Source organism: Canis lupus, chromosome 16 (genome assembly GCF_011100685.1).
Source record: "Canis lupus familiaris isolate Mischka breed German Shepherd chromosome 16, alternate assembly UU_Cfam_GSD_1.0, whole genome shotgun sequence".
NCBI classification, from domain to species: Eukaryota; Metazoa; Chordata; class Mammalia; order Carnivora; family Canidae; genus Canis; species Canis lupus.
Window position 1 is genome coordinate 26,781,652 of NC_049237.1, and position 19,902 is coordinate 26,801,553.

The 19,902-nt window shown below is 33.6% G+C and overlaps 1 protein-coding gene across 1 annotated transcript in view; it reads right to left on the reverse strand.

The window, feature by feature from the left end:
- Positions 1–987: 987 nt before the first annotated feature.
- The window catches only part of LOC482849 (disintegrin and metalloproteinase domain-containing protein 5-like), a 134,604-nt gene continuing 115,689 nt past the window's right edge, over positions 988–19,902 (reverse strand). Inside the window, exons 18-22 of the mRNA XM_038560015.1 lie at positions 19,463–19,546; positions 18,639–18,750; positions 15,296–15,455; positions 13,537–13,587; positions 988–1,152 (exon numbers count right to left, since the gene is read on the reverse strand). Coding sequence (XP_038415943.1) covers positions 1,140–1,152; positions 13,537–13,587; positions 15,296–15,455; positions 18,639–18,750; positions 19,463–19,546 — 420 coding nt within the window. The 3' untranslated portion in view covers positions 988–1,139. The remainder of the gene's footprint in view (positions 1,153–13,536; positions 13,588–15,295; positions 15,456–18,638; positions 18,751–19,462; positions 19,547–19,902) is intronic.

Genomic DNA, 19,902 nt, shown 5'->3' on the forward strand with positions numbered 1-19,902 from the left:
ACAAGATCGCATATTTTGGCTGGTACAGAATTACTAAGCCTTGCATTTCCCGAACAGGAAAAATATCCTTAAAGTATTACATGACTATGTGATTTCCAAATTTTCAGTTTTTTCACACAATTTGTATGGAATTATGAGTAATAGAGAAGTTTTCTCCAGGAAGCAGAACATTTTATTTCAGCAGCATTCTCCTAACTGCAGCATCATCTCCTTTTCAAATCCAAAAGCAAAATGAATTTCCTACAAAACATTTCTACTCCATCTTTGCTGGATCATATGGTAGTTCAAGTTCTAATTTTTTGAGGAACCTCCATACTTTTTTCTATAACATCTTCATTTTGCATTCCCATCAACAGTGTGCAATAGTTCCAATTTCTCCACACCTTCAGTAAACTTGTCTTTTTTTTATGAGTGCAAAATTTCTTGCCAGCTGGTAGAAACTGGCCCCAGCACACCACTGCCAAGGGTGCCAGTAAAGAGGAAGATCCAGGTTCTGTAGGGCCCAAACTATATAAAATTTGATGAACCCTGAGAAAAAGAATACAAAATTTAAGGTCCTGACTTTGAAAAGAGCCCTATTCAAGTAAGTGATCCTGATGCTTTTGCTTTCTCAGCTCCATGATAAATCTACTCTTTTTTGGTAAACAGGTGTCTCTACTGGCTAAAGTGGATACAAATCTTTCAAAGAGGAGAAGCAGTAACAAGAGGAAGATTGAGTAAGTGCCACTGGGGCAAATCACAGGCTAGATAAAAGTTAGGAGCTCTGAAGAGAAGTAAGGAGATTAGACTGAAACAAGAAGATTCAGGTCAACCTAAGGAGCATAAGGAAAAACAGGACATGCTATCCTCGGGTCATGAAACTGAACTGGCAGGCTCTTTTGATGTCATGAGACGAGGGTTTTGGGCTGCTTCACCGATTCAAAGCCTCTTCTGGATTCAAGTTGGAAGAGGTTGAGACTAAAAATACAGAGAAAACATCAGACATCATTTAGGTGATTCAAGTGCAGATGTTTTATTATTTCATGCTTTAAACCCTCAGCAGTGAAAATAGAGGTGAGGGTGAAATTATTTTTCCCTTCTTGGTTTAGGTCAGTTTCTGATGATTTATTTGGTAATGTCCTTCTTCTAGGCCAAGGTCATTAGAGACTGTTGCTGAAAGAGAAAACAAAATAAAACAACACAAAGTGCCAGTGTTGCCTTTTTTTTTTTTTTTTTGAGCTCTAATATAAGTAATTTAAAGGGCACAGTTAACTGAAGGGAAAGGATCAGAAAAATAAAAACTAATTCCAGAAAAAACAATTATCTGTTACCTCAACTGCAAATACTCTTAGTTTTATAATAGAAGTGACCGCCTCAAATTCCCTAACTTGTTCATTTGTCTATGTTTGGAAACTATTTAGGTCAATAAAACAAAGTGCCTTGCAATTTCCATTCTAAGTATATGAACTAATTTTAATTTAGAATAAAAGAAAAAAATGTGAGAATTCTAAGTACAATCACAGTTAATAAAATATAAAAATACTATATATATGCACACATCCATTCATGTGTATAAATCTATATATTAAAATGTTGTAACAATGACCATCCTAGGTGCTAAGATTAAGGATGATTATTTGATTCTTTTGCATATGTATATTTTTAAAATGAATGTTTATTTCTTGTTACAACTGTAATAGGATGCAGAATGATATACACACTGACATACATATAGAGTGTATTGAATGACTTCAAAAGGACAGTCCAGGCTAGATTTGGGCATTCCAAGGTTTCTGGATGGAAAAGGATCTTAATGTAATTAAAATCTAAAATCACCCTTCATAATTATGAAAAATGAAACCAGTTTAAAAAAATGTTGCAAACTTCAGTACAAAACTGAAAATGACAAAAATTTTGGAACAAGATAAAGAATGTTTAAAAAAAGGAATTTATTAACAGTAGGCTAGTCCCCAAATCCCAATTTACATAACAAGAATCAGAGAAATGAGAGATGGGAAAGAGTAAAAATATACTAAGCATCTCTCATAAAATGGAAGTCTCAAAAATGCCTGTAATCTCATATAACTATATTGTATGTTTTCTACCTGTGTCACACTCATTATAGAAATAGCTCATTACTAAATGACATGGTGAAAAGTACCAAAGAAAATGAATTAGGATAGTAAAATTAAAATTTAAGGTATACTATAGCTCAGAAAGTAAACCATTCACATATCTAATTGCCTAATAATAAATTACTTATAAAAGTTACAACCTGGTATAATGGATTGGTGATTATCACCACAAGTAGATAATCTGGCAATAAGGATAAAAAACAATGATAGTGTACATATTATATTTATGCTTTGATCAATTTCTCTTCTAGTATATACCCTGAGACTATAATTCGACAATTGCTCTAAAATGTGTATTTATATAATAATGCTTATTATGGGGTGTTTACAACAATGAAAAACTGGAAGTAGTCTAAATATTAATAATAATGGATTTTTAAGATGAATTATTTTTCATTTTTAAATTGCATACTAAAAATAAATAAATTGGGGATCCCTGAGTGGCTCAGCAGTTTAGCGCCTGCCTTTGGCCCAAGGTGTGATCCTGGAGTCCCAGAATCGTCCCACATCAGTCAGGCTCCCTGCATGAAGCCTGCTTCTCCCTCTGCCTGTCTCTCTCTCTCTCTCTCTCTCTCTCTCTCTGTATCTCTCATGAATAAATAGATAAAATATTTAAAAATAAATACATAATAAATAAATAAATAAATTGAATACTGTATGTCACAAAATGATGACATAGGCCTATATTTTATGACATGCATAGTTGTGCATAATAGTCTCTAAACAAAAGTATAAATATATCTATGTTTTGCTTAGAAAAATATTTAAGAAGATATGCATTTATATTGTTAATGGAAATTTTCTTTGGTTATTGTGATTATGAGAAACTTTTCCTTAATTTATCTATCTACCAAAGTATCTGAGCTATTTTAATTAATATTTGATAGTACATTAAAAATCAGAAAGATGTTATTTGAAAATAAAAGCTCTATATCTTATTCATTGTTAGTACTAAAGTTTATGTGGATACCACTATTTTCTTTCTATATGAGTTTCAGAATCTTTTTCTCAATTCTCCATGTCCATGTATCCAAAAATATTTTGATTGAGTTTATGTTAAATATACAGAAACTTAAATACACATAGATGACTGAGTTGAAAGAGAGGCAAGCAAGATTTAAAGTTAAAAGTATAGCAAAGGGAGAAGTAAGGACAATCAGCTTCAAATTAATTGGAAAAGGAAAAATATTTTTGCTAATTGACTCATGGGGAATTAGACTTCATGGGGAATTATCTTTGCCAAAATTCAGGAAAATAAAATCAAGTTAATAATTTAAAATAGATGTAAAATTTAAATATAATAAATACAGTTTTAAAAATGAAAATAAGTTTTACAAATTTAATTGAATCCAGGGCGCCTGGGTGGCTCAGTTGGTTGAGTGGCCAACTCTTGGTTTTGGCTCAGTTTATGTTCTCAGAGTGGTGTGATCCAGCCCTGAGTCAGCTCCATGCTCAGTGAGGAGCATGAGATTCTCTTGAAATTCTCTCTCCCTCTCTCTCTGCCCCTACTCCCTCCAAATAAATAAATAAACCTTTTAAAAAAGTTTTGATAAAAAAATTTAATTGAAACATAATAGACGCTAGATGGTTCAACAGTGATTAAAAAGTATGTTGTACCAATATATACTCCTACCTGAAATGTGCCAGAGACCTAATTCCTTAATATTCTCAAGAACCCTTAATGTTGCCAGTTCTTTTAATTTTAGCCACTTTTGTAGGTTTAGGAGACTCTCATATCTCTTTTGTCTTTTTCGGATAATGACGTTTGAATTTTTCATGTTCTGAGGCTTTTGTTATCTTTTGTGAAGCCTTTTATCTATTAGGCAAGAAGCTATTTGCCTATTAGGTTATCCCACCTTATGTTACTGATCTGTAAGGATTTTTTATATATTCTGAATGAAAGTACTCATTGAAAATATGTTACAAAAATCTTCTACATTGTAGCTTCCCTTTCCCTTTCATTAGTCTTTTGGGAAGCAAAACATCTTAAATTTAAAAAAAAATTATTGATTTTAGTAAACCCTTAAAGGAGATCTCTTAACAAACTTTTAATTATTGTTAATAATAGGGACAATATTGTACAGCAGATCTCTAGACCTTATTAATTGTGCATAACTGAGATTTTATTCTCCTTGATTAGCAACACCTATTTTGTCCTCCTCCCAGACTGAGGCAACCACCATTCTACTCTATGTTTTTATGAATTTCACTACTTTGGATACCTCACATAAGTAAAATCATGAAGTTATTTGTCCTTCTGTGACTACTTTATTTCACTTAGCTCACCTATGTTGTAAACTAAGATTCACCTATGTTGTCACATATACAGGATTTCCTTCTTTTTTCATGCTGAATGACATTCAACTTTATGTATATACCACATTTTCTATATCCATTGATGGATATTTAGTTTGTATCCACATCTTGATTATTGTTAAATAGTGCTGCAATGAATATGAGAATGTTAATATCACTTTGAGATCCTGATTTCAATTCTTCAGGCTAAATATCCAGAAATAGGATTACTGGATCATACTGAAGTTCTGTTTTTAATTTTTTTTGAGAAATCATAAACAGTTTTGCATAGTGGATGCAATAATTTGCATTCTCACCAACAAAGTACAATGATTCCAATTTCTCTATAACTTTGCCAACACTGTTGACTTATTTTTTTTTATAACAGCCATTTAACAGGTGATGCCTCACTGTGGTTTTGATTTGCATTTTCCTGATGATTAGTGATGTTTCCCGTTGTTTCACATACCTATTAGCCATTAGTATGGCATTTTAGAAGTGTTTATTGAAGACTTTAGCCCACTTTTAAGTCACATTATTAGGGGGTTTTGTTTGCTTTTGGTTTGGTTTTTTGTTTTGTTTTGTTTTGTTTTGTTTTGGAGAAAAGGACTCTCAAATACATTAACTCACTTTTTGATTGATTGAATGATTAAAAAGTAAGAAATACAATGATGATACTTATTCTGACAATTTTTTTTCAAATTAAGAAATATTTTTTATTTCTTATTTAATTTAAATTCAATGTGCCAACATATAACACCAAGTGCTCATTTCATCATGTGCCCTCCTCAATGTCCATCACCCAGTTACCCCATTCCTCCACTGAACTTCCCCTTCGGCAACCCTTCATTTGTGTCCCAGAGTTAGGAGTCTCTTTTTGTCTTCCTCTTTAATTTTTCCCCACAGTTTCCTCCCTTTCCCTTACATCTGAATCTTTGGGGTAAATATCCATAGTGCAATTGCTGGGTCGAAGGGTAACTCTATTTTTAACTTCCTGAGGAACCTCCATACTGTTTTCTAGAGGGGCTGCACCAGCTTGCATTCCCACCAACAGTGCAAGAGGGTTTCCTTTCTCCACATTCCTGCCAACATTTGTTGTTTCCTGTCTTGTTAATTTTCGCCATTCTCACTGGTGTGAGGTGGCATCTCATTATGGTTTTGATTTGTATTTCCCTGATGGCAAGTGATGTGGAGCATTATTTCATGTGCCAATGGCCATGTGTAGGTCTTCTTTGGAGAAATGTCTGTTCATGTCTTCTGCCCATTTCATGACTGGATTGTTTCTTGGGTGTTGAGTTTGACACATTATTTACAAATCTTGAACTCTAGCCTTTTATCTGTCATTTGTGAATATCTTCTCCCATTCTGTAGGTTGTATTTTTTTAAAGACTTTATTTATTCATGAGATACAGAATGAGAGAGAGAGAGAGAGAATGACAGGCAGAGGGAGAAGTAGGCTCCATGCAGGGAGCCCAATGTAGGACTCCATCCCAGGTCTCCAGGATCATGTCCTGGGCTGAAGGCAGCACTAAACTGCTGAGCCATCAGGGCTGCCCTGTAGGTTGAATTTTAGTTTTGTTGATTGTTTCCTTCATTGTGCAGAGAAGCTTTTTATCTTGATGAAGTCCCAATAGTTCATTTTTGCTCTTGTTTCCCTTGCCTTCATAGATGAGTGTTGCAAGACGTTGCTGTGGCCAAGTTCTTAATAGGTTGTTGCCTGTGTTCTCCTCTAGGATTTTGATGGATTCTTGCCTCACATAATTTAGATACTTCAACCACTTTGAGTTTATCTTTGTGTATGGTATAAGAGAATGGTAGAGTTTCATTCTTCCACATGTGGCTGTCCAATTTTCCCAGCACCATTTGTTGAAGGGCTGTCTTTTTTTCCAGTGGATATTGTCTTTTGCTTTGTAGAAGCTGAATTGACCATAGAGTTGAGAGTTAATTTCTGGATTCTCTCTTCTGTTCCATTGACCTATGTATCTGTTTTTGTGCCAGTACCACACTGTCTTGATGATCAGTGTTTTGTAATACAGCTTGAAGTCAGGCATTGTGATGCCCCCAGCTTTGGTTTTCTATTTCAACATTCCTCAGGCTATTTTCAGGAACTTTTCTGGTTCAACACAAACCTTAGGATTATTTGTTTCCACTCTGTGAAGAAAGTCCATGGTATTTTAATAGGGATTGCATTGAATGTGTAAATTGCTCTGGGTAACCTAGACATTTTCAGAATATTTATTCTTCCAATCCATGAGCAGGAAATGTTTTTCCATATCTTTGTTTCTTCCTTGATTTCTTTCATAAGTGTTCTGTAGTTTTTAGAGTACAATCCTTTACCACTTTAGTTAGGTTTATTACTAGGTATCTTATGGTTTTGGGTGCAATTGCAAATGGGATTGATTCCTTAATTTCTCTTTCTTCAGTATCATTATTAGTGTATAGAAATGCAACTGAATTCTGCATTGATTTTGTATCCTGACACATTGCTGAATTTCTGTATGAGTTCTAGCAATTTTGGGGTGGAGTCTTTTGGGTTTTCTATGTATAGTATCATGTCATCTGCAAAGAGAGAGAGCTTGACTTCTTTGCTAATTTGAATGCCTTTTATTCCTTTTTGTTCTCTTATTGCTGAGGCTAGGACTTCTAGTACTATGTTAAGCAACAGCAGTAAGAGTTGGCATCCCTGTCATATTCCTGAACTTAGAGGAAAACTCTATTTTTTCCCATTGAGAATGACATTTGCTATGGGCTTTTCAAAGATTTTTTTTTATTTATATATTCATGATAGACAGAGAGAGAGGGATGGAGAGAGAGAGAGAGAGAGAGGCAGAGACACAGGCATTGGGAGAAGCAGGCTCCATGCCAGGAGCCCAACGCGGGACTCAAACCAGGGTCTCCAGGATCATGCCCTGGGCTGCAGGCGGCGCTAAACCGCTGCGCCACCGGGTCTGCCCCTGGTCTTTTCTTTTATTGATGTGATCCATCACGCTGATTGTTTTATGAATGTTGAACCACCTTTGTATCCCAAGGATAAATCTCACTTGATCATGATGAATAATTCTCTCCATGTACTGTTGGATCCTATTGTTCTCTTAGTGAGAACTTTGCATCCATATTCATCAGGAATCTTCATCTGTAATTCTCCTTTATAGTGAGGCCTCTGTCTGGTTTTGGAATCAAGGTAATGCTGGCCTCATAGAATGAGTTGGGAAGTATTCCCTCCATTTATATCCTTTGAAAAAGCTTTAGTAGAGTATGTATTATTTTTTCCTTAAATGTTTGGTAGAATTCTCCTGAGAAGCCATCTGGCCCTGGACTTTTGTGTCTTGGGTGGTTTTTGATGGCTGCTTCAATTTTGTTGCTTGCTACTGGTCTGTTTAGGCTTTCTATTTCTTTCTGTTTCCGTTTTGGTAACTTATAAGTTTCCAGGAATGCATCCATTTCTTCCAGATTGCCTAATTTGTTGGTATATAGTTGCTCATTATACATTCTTAAAGCCATTTGTATTTCCTTAGTGCTGGTCATGATCCCTCCTCTGTCATTCCTCATTTTATTAATTTGATTTTTTTTTCTTTTTAATAAGTTTGGCTAGAGGTTTATCTACCTTATTAATTCAGCTCCTAGTTTTGTTGATCTGTTCTACTATTCTTCTCATCGTTATTTCATTAAGTTCTGCTCTAAACTTTCTTATCTCTCTTCTATTTTGTTTAGGCTTTATTTGCTGTTCTTTCTCCAGATCCTTTAGGTGTAACGTTAGCTTGTGTATTTGAGATTTTTCTGATTTTTTGAGGGAGGTTTGTATTGAAATGTACTTCCCTCTTAGGATGGCCTTTGCTTTATCCCAAAGATTTTGAACAGTTGTGCTTTCATGATCATTAGTTTGCATGAATCTTTTTAATTCTTCTCTAATTTCTGGGTTGACCCATTCATTATTTATTAGGATAATCTTTAGCCTCCAAGTGTTTGAGTTCTTTCCAAATTTCTTCTTGTAATTGAGTTCAAGTTTCAAAGCACTGTGGTCTGAATATATGCAGGGAATAATTCCTATATTAAGACCTCATTTGTGACCTAGTATGTGGTATATTCTAGAGAAAGTTCCAGTGCAATTGAGAAGAGTGTGTATTCTGTTGCATTAAGATGGAATGTTCTATATATATCCATGAATTTCATATGGTGCAGTGTGTCATTCAAAGCCTTGTTTCTTGGTGATCTCCTTAGAAGATCTGTCCCTTCATGAGATTGGAGTGCTGAAGTCTCCGACTACTAATGTATTATTATCTATGTGTTTCTTTACTTTGGTTATTATTTGGTTGATATAATTGGCAGCTCCCACATTAAAGGCATAAGTATTCAAAATTGTTAGGTCTTCTTATTGGATAGACCCTCTAAGTATGATACAATGCCCTTCTTCATGTCTTACTACAGTCTTTTGTTTAAAATCTAATTTATCTGATATAAGGGTTGCTACCCCATCTTTCTTTTGAGGTCTATTTGTATGGTAAATGATTCTCTACGCCCTCATTTTCAGCCTGAAGGTGTCCTTAGATCTAAAATGAGTCTCTTGTAGACAGCATATAGATGGGTCTTGCTTTCTTATCAAATCTGATGCCCTGTATCTTTGACGAGCATTTACCCCATTCACATTCAGGATAACTATTGAAAGATATGAATTTAGTATCATTGTATTATCTGTACAGTTGCCATTTCTGCAGATTGTCTCTTTCTTTGGGCTCTCTCTTCACTTACAAGATCCCTCTTAATAGTTCCTGCAGAGCTGGTTTGCTGGTCAGATATTCTTTCAGTCTCTGTCTCGGAACCTTTGTATCTCTCCTTATATTCTGAATGACATCCTTGCTAGATAAAGTATTCTTGGCTGCATGTTTTTCTCATTTAGTACCCTGAATATATCATGCTAGCCCTTTCTGGCCTGCCAGGTCTCTGTGGATAGGCCAGCTGTTAATCTGATATTTCTCCCCCTATTTGTAAAGAATCTCTTGTCTCAAGCTGCTTTCAGAATTTTCTCCTTACCTCAAATTTGCAAGCTTCACTATTATATGTTGGGGTGTCAATTTATTTCTGTTGATTTTGGAAGGGATCCTCTGTATCTCCTGGGTAGAATGCCTATTTCCTTCCCCAGATTAGTGAAGTTCTCAGCTATGATTTGTTCAAACGTACCTTCTGGTTCTCTCTCACTCCATGAATCCCAATAATATAGGTGTTTGTTTTTTTCAAACTCACTTATTTCTCAGAGCCTCTCCTCATGGGATCTTTGTTCTTTTCTCTCTTTTCCTCAGCTTCCTTCATCTCCGTCAACTTGTCTTCTATGTCATTTATTCTCTCTTCTGACTCATTTACTCTAGCTGTTCAAGCATCCCATTTAGACTGCATCTCAGTTAGATTATTTTTAATTTTGGCCTGATTATATCTCAGTTCTGCACTAAGAGATTCTCTATAGTCTTTTATGCTTTTTTCAAGTCCAATTAGTAACTTAATAATTGTAATTCTGAATTCTATCTCTGATATTTTACTTAAGTCCATATCCAATAGCTATGTGGCAGAGAGTATTACTTCTCATTCTTTCTTTTTCAATGAATTCTTCCTTCTAGTCATTTTGTCCAGTGCAGAATGGCTGTATAAGTGAGCAGAGTCAAAAATATCAGCCAAAACCCAAGGAAAATACACACTAGACAATTCTGAAGAGGCCAGGAACAAGAAAATAAAAGAAAAAAGACAAAGGAAAAGAAAAAAAATTTTAAAAAGGAGGGAAATAGTGGAGGAGAGAGAATGCAATCTCACAGAGTGGACCAAGATGGCGATTCATTTAGTTCTAAGTGTATTTTGTTCTGTAGGTTAAAAGATACTAAGTTCCAAAATTACTTTAAAAAAGCAAAACATATATTACACAAAAATAAAATTGAATGTGATTAAAGGAAGCCAAAAATGAAGAATATATCTATAAAATGCAATTGTAAAATATGAAAATCAACAAAGAAAAAACTTAAAAATGAATAGTTGATAAAATATCATAGTTAAGATGGGAAAAAAGAAAGAACATTGGGAAATTATAACCTGAAAGATAAATAAATCATAAGAAAAACAGCTCGAGTTTTATATACTAGTTTCCCCTAATCCTGGGATTTTCCAGTGCTGTTTGGTCAGTAACTTGCTGTTCCCCTGTTCTTCCAGCTGATCTTCTGAGAGAGAGGCCTGCTGCACCATCTGTGCCTGAGTGGAGATGCCCTGCCCTTTGCCAGGTGGCTGGGCTCAGTGTAAACAGTTTGGCCTGTGAGGCCTTTGTTCTTAAAGGCCACAGCTCTCTTGCCAGAAGCGGTCAATTTTCTATTTTAGAGTTCCAGCTATTCTTTCTTTACATCTCAGGTTGAATTCATAGGTGTTCAGGATGGTTTGAAAGTTATCTGGCTAAATTTGGGGGACCAGATGAAATGAGGACCCCTAGTCTTCTGCCATCTTGCCTCCAATCCTTACTGTTCTCTTAATATGGTGAATTACATTACACTGGCTTTCTAATTTTAAACCAACCTTTCATTCCTAGATCACCCTTCCCTTCCATGGCTATTTATTTATCTTTTACAATGCTAACTATATTTACTTGGATATGTTTTGTTTAAAATTGATGCATCTTTAATCAGAAAATGATCTGCAGTTTTCCTTTCTAGTAGTACCTTTGTCAAGTCTTGGTATTAAAATTAGAGGAGTCACATGGAAAAACTTAGGAAATGCTTCTTTTTATGTTTTCCAGAGGAGTATGTGTAAGATAGCTATTCTTTTTTCAATATTTGGAAGATGTAATGGTTTGATTTATTTTCCCAACTCTTTACTGTTTTCTTTTTTTTTTTTTTTTTTTTACTTTTTTCTTAATTTATGATTATTCATCCATATTTTTTGCAATGTGACTTTTTAGTATCTCTTATTAGAGTGGAGTATATCACACACATCCATCCACTCAGTGATGTGGAGTTTGATACTGTGACTTGTTTATTCAATGCACTATAAGATGATGTGATTAAGCAAGTACTGCTCAGTTTGTCTTGGCTTTTTTGTTCCTGATGCATGCCATGAAAACAATATGCCCAAGTATTAACTTTGTGAGAAAGTTTTAAATGAGTTTCCAGATCTTTAATGGAAAACTTATTCATATTTTCAATTTTTCTCTATTCTATTTTGGGAAAGATGGAAAGATGTGTTTTTGGAAAAATACATATATTTCATCTAAAGACTTAAATTTATTGATTTTAAGTTCTCACCAGTATTCTCTTTTCTTCTAATGTCCAAAAAATCAAAATTAAAAAAACTATGCAATTTTATTACCTGATATTGGTATTTTATAACTTTACTCCTTTTATTTTGAAATACTGGCTAATTTTTTTTGTTTGTTTCCATGGGCTTCAACAGATAATGTTTACAAACACTTGTCTTAATGAAAGAAGATGTTAGGTGGAGGACACATTATACACTTTCAAATGAGTTAAGCATATGGCTATTCTCATATCTTTCTAAAACTACACATACACTTATATCTTAATGAAAAACGATGTTACTTGAAAGAGAATTTATACATAGTGTAGTTTAAGTTATATGCATTAATCTTTTCAAGAATCAGCATCTGTCTTTGCTCATTTTTATGTTATTTTCTGTTTATTTTCTTTTTCATTTATTTCTGCTCATTCCTTAATTATTTCTTTTCATCTGCTATCTTTGAGTGCAATACTTTCTTCTTTTTCTATCTTTTTTGATAGAGATTATAATGAAAAAAATCCCCATTTGATTCCGGTAAGGTGCATTTCATTGTGATTAAAGGGATTGAAGTATAATCTTGCCTTGAGTGTAGCAATATGCCTAATTTTTGTAGAGCATAAAACAGTCTGTCTTAACAATAGGATTAGGAAGGTGACTACCTATATTTAATAGTGCTTCTTTTATTTTTAGAAATATTTTATTTACATTCAATTTAGTTAACATATGGTGTATTATTAACTTCAGGGGTAGAATTTAGTGATTCATTAGTTGCGTGTAACATTCAGTGCTCACTACATCAAGTGCCCTCCTTAATGCTCATCACCCAATTACTCCATCCTCCACTCACCTCCCCTCTAGTAACTGTTAGTTTGTTTCCTATAGTTAGGAGTCTCTTATGATTTGCCTCCCTCTTTGTTTTTATCTTATTTATAGTGCTTCTTTTATTTTTTTTAAAAGATTTATTTATTCAGAGAGAGAGAGAGAGAGAGAGAGAGGCAGAGACACAGGCAGAGGGAGAAGCAGGCTCCATGCAGGGAGCCCGGCGTGGGACTCGATCCTGGGTCTCCAGGATCACACCCCGGGCTGCAGGTGGCGCTAAACCACTGCACCACCGGGGCTGCCCTATAGTGCTTCTTTTAAAATTAATAATGTCCCCAATTCAGACATGTATTCCAACATTTGTTACACAAATATCACAGCATGCAACTTTGTACTGCAAGGATGAAGACAGAACTTGAAAAATAATCTGAGGTGCTCTATAAAATATTCTCTCCTTTTATATTCTATCCTTCATGTGGTAAAAGAAATTTTTATATACTGACAGTGAAGGGAGAATATATAATTTTATAAAATGTTCTATTTGATTACTCCATAATCTGATCTCTAAATTTACTTTCTCAGATGAAGTAAGACAGTAAAATGAATGAAAATTCTAAGGCTTTATCTTATTAATAGTAATTTTTCTGAGATAACTGTAACTATAAGCATGAATGATATCCCTTATAAAATTAGCCCTCTTTGTATTTGGCAGTAAAATGTCATTAAGATATAAGTGCTCCTTCCCAATGCTCAAAACAAAAATCTCACAAATTATGTGCTTATTGATGCCTGTGTGTGTATACACAAAAATCACTCCTTTAGTGTAGTTTGGAGAGGAGAAGTTGAGATATCAAGAAAACAAGTTTTATTGTTTATTATTATAAATACTAATAATAGTGAAAACCATAAAGAATATTATGAACAAATGTTTTGGTTTCAAATTAACAATTTTGAAGTTCTGCTAAGCAATGATCAAAACATGCAATGCACCAAAAGGAAAAAAAAAAACAATTCCAATGCACAATGGCTAATCACATTGTTCTACACTCACCTTACACTGGGTGATAACTTGCTGTTACTACTGCTTTCTTCTGACACAGACCTATTAAATTGACAAAATTTATTTTAAGTGTGGAAATTTAAAAATATTGAACCAAGTGACTATTTGAATGAAGAATATTTTTCAAAGAAATAGAGTGATTCATTAAATAAAATGTTTCCTTTCAACAAAAATAGATACATTTCAATAAAATAGATACTGTTCTTTTTCCTTGAAGTAGACTAACATACAGTGAGTGTTATATTAATATCATGGGGGAAATTTAATGATTCAAAAATTCTATACATTACTCAGTGCTCATCAAGGAAAGTATGCAGTATTTTATACCAATTATCCCCTTCATCTCTTTCACCTAAGCCCCCACACCCTCTCTGGTAACCAGTTTGTTCTCTGTATTTAAGATTCTGGTTTTTTGTTTCTTTTAAAAAGTTCTGTTTGTTCCTTTGTTTTGTTTCTTAAATTCCACATATGAGTGAAATCATATGATATTTTTCTTTCTCTGATTGATTTATTTCACTTAGTATTATACCCTGTAGGCCCATTTATGTTATTGCAAATGGCAAGATTTCATTCTTTTTATGGTTGAGTAATATTCCATTGTGTATATATACCACATCTTCTTTATCCATTCATCCATAGATGGATGTTTCATATTAGAAATGCCATCATCCACCTTGCTTTGTTGACTAACTCCTATTATCTTCATTTTACATTTATTCAATTATTTATAGGCCCACATTTGTACAGACACATCCTCTGATTCTATGATATCCTTAACTCCTCAGGTCAAATTAAGCCAAAAACTTAAAGTAGCAGTTAAATATTTGTTAATTTTTCTACATTTTTCTATTTTTTCTTTCTTTCATAACACGTATTTGTATCTTTTCTTCCTACCAATTCTTGGAAGTTAAAACTAGAGGAAAATACCTCTGTGGAAAAATATAGTAAATTATGAATAAGGGGCTTAATAATTGTGTCTAAATATTTATGTAACTGGTTACACATAATGTAGTGATTGCACTTACCAATTTAGTATAATCAAAAGTTCATGATATATTGGAAAGCTATTTTTATCTCCCATTTTGTAGAGTTGTATATAGAGAGAAAGCTTAAGAACATAGAGATTAAACTTGCTCAAGGTATCATAGTTTCTGCATGTAAGATTTAGGAAGTAAAACTAGGGTTTCTCAGGCTAAATACATTTTTTTCCATTTCATGATGCTTCCTCCTATCTCCTAATGTGTGTTTTGAACTGCACATGTAATTTATAAATGACTTTATAAATTAGCAGCATCAATATTTAAGAAAATAAATATTTTGGAAGTAGGTTCATAAATACTATCTTCGGCTGAGAGAGCTGTTCTGATAAAGTTGTTTACCACTGGTCTGAGAATCTGTAGCTAAAAAAATTTATCTTTTGAAAGTTCCCTTGAAGTTCAGTGTTACACATTCTCAGAAGCCTTTGGACAATGAAACTATTTAGACAGGGTTGGCAGACTAAGAGGCTGAATAAACTTATGCTATACTCTTGTCAGCCATATCCCCTCTTCAAGTGATACTAGTGGTAAAATGAATGGTGTTAGTAATGAGTAAAACTAGGGAAAAAAAAGGGAGGGTATCAAACTGCTTTGAAATGTATCCCTCCACCTCTCCTCACATTATTCTATCTACAGTCTTAGATTATTCCTGATGAAACATGAGTACTTTTTCCTTGACTCATTAAATTTAGTAAGAGTAAACATACATATACCTCTCACTTTCAGTTTCCCCTCTGTAGCACAGCTCTCTTATTTTTTTATGCTTTATTAAGACAACAGCAGTGATGATGAGCACAGGTAGAGAAATGTAGAAAATGAGTTGAAATTGGTGTTTTGAAAGAGTGGTATTTCCTTCCCTCAAGTTGCTTTTACCTATAATGGAAAATAACCATTTCAAATTTCAAAATAACCATTCAAATTAAAATTTCAAAGAGATTTTATTAACCAAACAAAAATATGGAGAGAATATCATTACCAACATTATTCCTAAACACTAAATATTTCACTCACATATATTATGAATTATGAATGTAATAAAATATTAAATATTAAATTACCATGTAAAATAGACTGTTACTAGTATTCTACTGATGTCTATGAGTTTTCAACATTACATCATACAGTGATTTATTTGATTGAAGATAATCTTTTATGAAGCACATGCTTAATACTTGCAAATATTTCTTCAGTTTCTATCTGATATAGCTTATCCAAAATTCAAACATGTATATCATAGAGAGTATTGAGATTGTACCCACAAATGAGAATTAAACCTGGGAAGTGTGGCATTTAATTTCTTTTACATTACTTAAATATCTTTCTAAAAATTAAAAATTAGTAGTCACTAAATAATTATTTAACTAAGTTCTTTAATCAAATATATAGCAATAAATTGTTAAAATGGCTCTATAATTATTTTGTAGAATGCATGGCTCAGCCTGGCTTTGACACATTTCTGACCAACTAATGTTAATTTCATATTTTTCTCATTAGTTTATTTTTTAAAAAATTTACTTATTTATTTTAATGAGAGAAAGCACACATGCATGCCTGTGAGCAGGGGTGCAAAGAGAGAGAGACAGACTCTCCAGCAGATTCTCCACTGAGCAGGGAGCCAACATAGGGCTCAATCTCATGACCCTGAGATCACAACCTGAGCCAAAATCAGGTCTAATGCTTAACTGACTGAGCCACCCAGGTGTCCCTCCGCATTAGTTCTTATTCATTCTCAGCTGACATCTGTATTCATTCCTGAGTATCTGATCTATGTGCCTCCTCTACTTCCACCTCTGTACATACCAGCCACCTATCTGGGTTTATAATGCATCAAGCTCTGCTTTCTCCACAATTGGCAAGCATTTTTTTAAATTGGTATAAAATACTGCTCTATCATTTCTCTGCCAGTTGAAACAATGGGGAAGCTGACAAGTAAAGAAACCACCACCACCACCACCACCCAGTTATAGTCAGGCATGATCACAGCTCAATATCCTCCTCTTAGGACTGCCCCAGTGCTTCTCCTCCAGTTCCCATATCATTTTTCAAGTCAGTTCAAGCTAGGAGCAAAACTTTCTTTCCAGTCAAACTTTTTGCTTGTGAATGGGGTTCTCAATATCTCTGGGATGAGGATTACATAATATTTGTAATGATAAAGCCAGTAAATCAAATGAAGAGAGCATCCTCTCTGGCTAAATATTGCAGATTGAGTCTTGGCTACTTTCATAGTCTTGTGGATAATCAAGGATACTACATGGGTTATTTGAAAAGGAACGTAATATATGCCCAAATGGTCTCAGAACATATGTAGGATTTCTAGGAACCAGAAAAAATGGTCATACCTCTTTACCCTCTGTCTAGTTCTAACAGGCACTTCTAATAATAACTGAGAAAGAATATTTTATTCATTTAATCACTCTGGGTTTCCGTTTTCTATTGGTTAAGACTATTCCTTTTTTTTTTTTTTTTCTTTTTGGTTAAGACTAGTCCTTAGTAATATGCCTTCAAGTTTCTTCTATTTCATTCCAAGGTGTCTCAGGGAATTATTCAGGCACTTAATTATTCATGGTATTTCACCTCGTCCCTTTGATTACCCCCAACTGTCTTAGCCTTTATGACTCAAGAGTTTAACTGTTAAATCAGATTCCCTGAAACATAGTTCTTACCCCTACCAAACTTTATAGGTGAACATCAGATACAGAAAAAAAGGTTTTTCTCCTGAAAGAGCCTGAATCCATCAGCTGAAGCTGCCCAAAAGTTTTCCTTCTTAGGACCTGGTTGGCTCAGTGGTTGAGCATCAGCCTTTGCCTCAGGTCTGGGGGTCCTGGGATCAAGTCCTGCATCAGACTCCCCACAGAAGCCTGCTTCTCCCTCTGCCTATGTCTCTGCCTCTCTCTCTGTGTCTCTCATGAATACATAAATAAAATCTTTTAAAAAATAGTCAAACTTTTAATTATTCCTACTATATTTATATTCTCATTTTGAAAATTCTTGCATTTATGAATCTTAATAATATACAATAAGATAGCTTGCAAAATTTAAATACCAAGGAAAGACTTTTTAAAAAGAGGTAAACATCAATTGCTATTTCAAAGGACATATTATAAAATATTGTCATTATAAAATATTGTTACTTTTTTGCTCACTTTTTGGTTATACTATAAAATGCTATCAATTGACACTGGTAACTAGCTCTATTGTTCTGCTTAAAGAACAGCATTTATGTAACAAAAAATAAAAAATACAGAATATGTAATTTTAAATAAATATCTATTTTATACATATTTATGTGAAAATAATAATATATGTATAATTATATGTTACATGTTAAACTATTATTCCTTTTTTTTTTTTTTGGTCTGATAGAGTTTAATATGGCTGTGTGCTAGCTCTGTAAAAGTTGGTCACCTTAGGTATGCCTTCCCCCTAGTATCCAAGCTTCAGGTAAATCTGCCAGAATTTCATTATTTATTTGTCCCAAAAGAAAAGGGGTGAAGTTGGACGGACTCTGCTTCAAGGTTATTCTAGGTGGGTTCCAATATCTTCTAAAACCAAGGAATATCTCCCAGGTATTCCCAGTCCTATACAGGGCTGATTAATCTCAAAATACTACTCGGGGACCCCAGGAGAGATATTTTACAGAGGATAGTACAAAAGATTAGACTGGAGTCCTTACAATGCAGTAAAAAGGAATGAAAAATAGCCTGAAAAAATCTGATGGCATTAATATGACAATGACTACTAACAAACACTATTTTAAACCTGAAATGTGTGAGACCATCCAAAGTAATCAATCTAAATTAACTAGTCGAATTTTTTGCACCAGAATTTCTACTTTTAAATTGCCTAACACTGGGTAGACTTTTTGTTAGCAAACCATGTCAATGTTGATATAAAAAGTACAGAATGAACTTCTACCGTCTTAGATTTAAAAATCTTCGAAATGAAACAAAAACATATTTGTTGGTATCAGTTTCTTTGTAACCTAACTTGGAACCTATACTTTCATTTCTTCTCTCACATATTGTCTTGGATTAATGAAATTTGAAAGATACTAACCGGATGGAGCCTTGTGCCCATCATCTATACTTCCAAATTCTCCCTTCTTCTCCAGGCATGTAGGAGGAGCAAACCCCTGTTCACAGTGGCAATGATGTAAATTGTTGCAAACCTGGAGTAAACAGAAAATAGAACAAATAAAAATTTGTTCTATTTATGGACCAAAAACTACAGGCCAATGAATATTCTATACTTATTCAACAGAGAATTTATTTCAGAGAGTTCATCCAGTCCACAGAATTTAACTTAAACAGACAAATTCAATAAATTTTCATAAATTTTCTCTTGAAGTTGTCCATACTTTAGAAAGTATATTCAGCTTCTGCTGCCAAAGCAATTTTTTAAAAAAATTCTAAAACTTACCATTGTCAGACCCAAATATTGGTAATTACCAGTAACATTCCACTAATTATCATTTAGTTGCTAGTTTCACAGAACAGTCCAAACTCTGATTAACAAGCAAGAACTAGAAGGAAAATTCTAATGGCTTTTGTTTACCAGTTTCTACCTTCCCTCTGTGAAAATAAGATCATTTTGGTTATGTTATAATACATGGTGCACATAGTACATCCGCCCCATATATTTACCAAACACTTTATACATCCAGAATCATCTTAAACATTTCTACTTTATTTTCTCTAATAAATAGTTTGGCAAAATTTCTTAAGAAAATAAGTTTGAAGTTATAAATTATTGACTGTTAAATGACATTAAGCAGTATGAAAATTATTTTAAAATTATTAAAATAATTTTTAAAAATCTCTGAACTATTTCACTGAATTGTTCAAAGCATCTTGTTTAAAATGAAAATGAAAATTACTTACTCCATGGCTATTGCAATAAGAAGAATTGCACTGCTGAGTATTTATCTGGTATTGAATTTCTACACAGGAAAAGTTGATACAATACTAAAAGCAAAAGGAAGTGAAAAATAGTCATACAGATTGTGGATGGATAATACATAAGAAAAATTGAAGAAAATTTCAGAATTCACATTATCAAGAATTGGCATAAAAATACAAAAAACAAAATAATGTAATAATTGAAACATTGAAATAAATGTGAAATAAGCTATGTGCCTTCAGACTGTAAAGATGTAACTATATGTGAGAAGTTAGAAATTTTATTTGCTTACCATTTAGCACTAGAAGTCAACTTAAAAAGAGAACTATCTGGAAAAATAATTTGATTAGTCCTTTGAGTTAAAGAACTATCTAAAAAGCATTAAAAAAAAAAATAACCCAGGCTCCACCTGAGACATTTC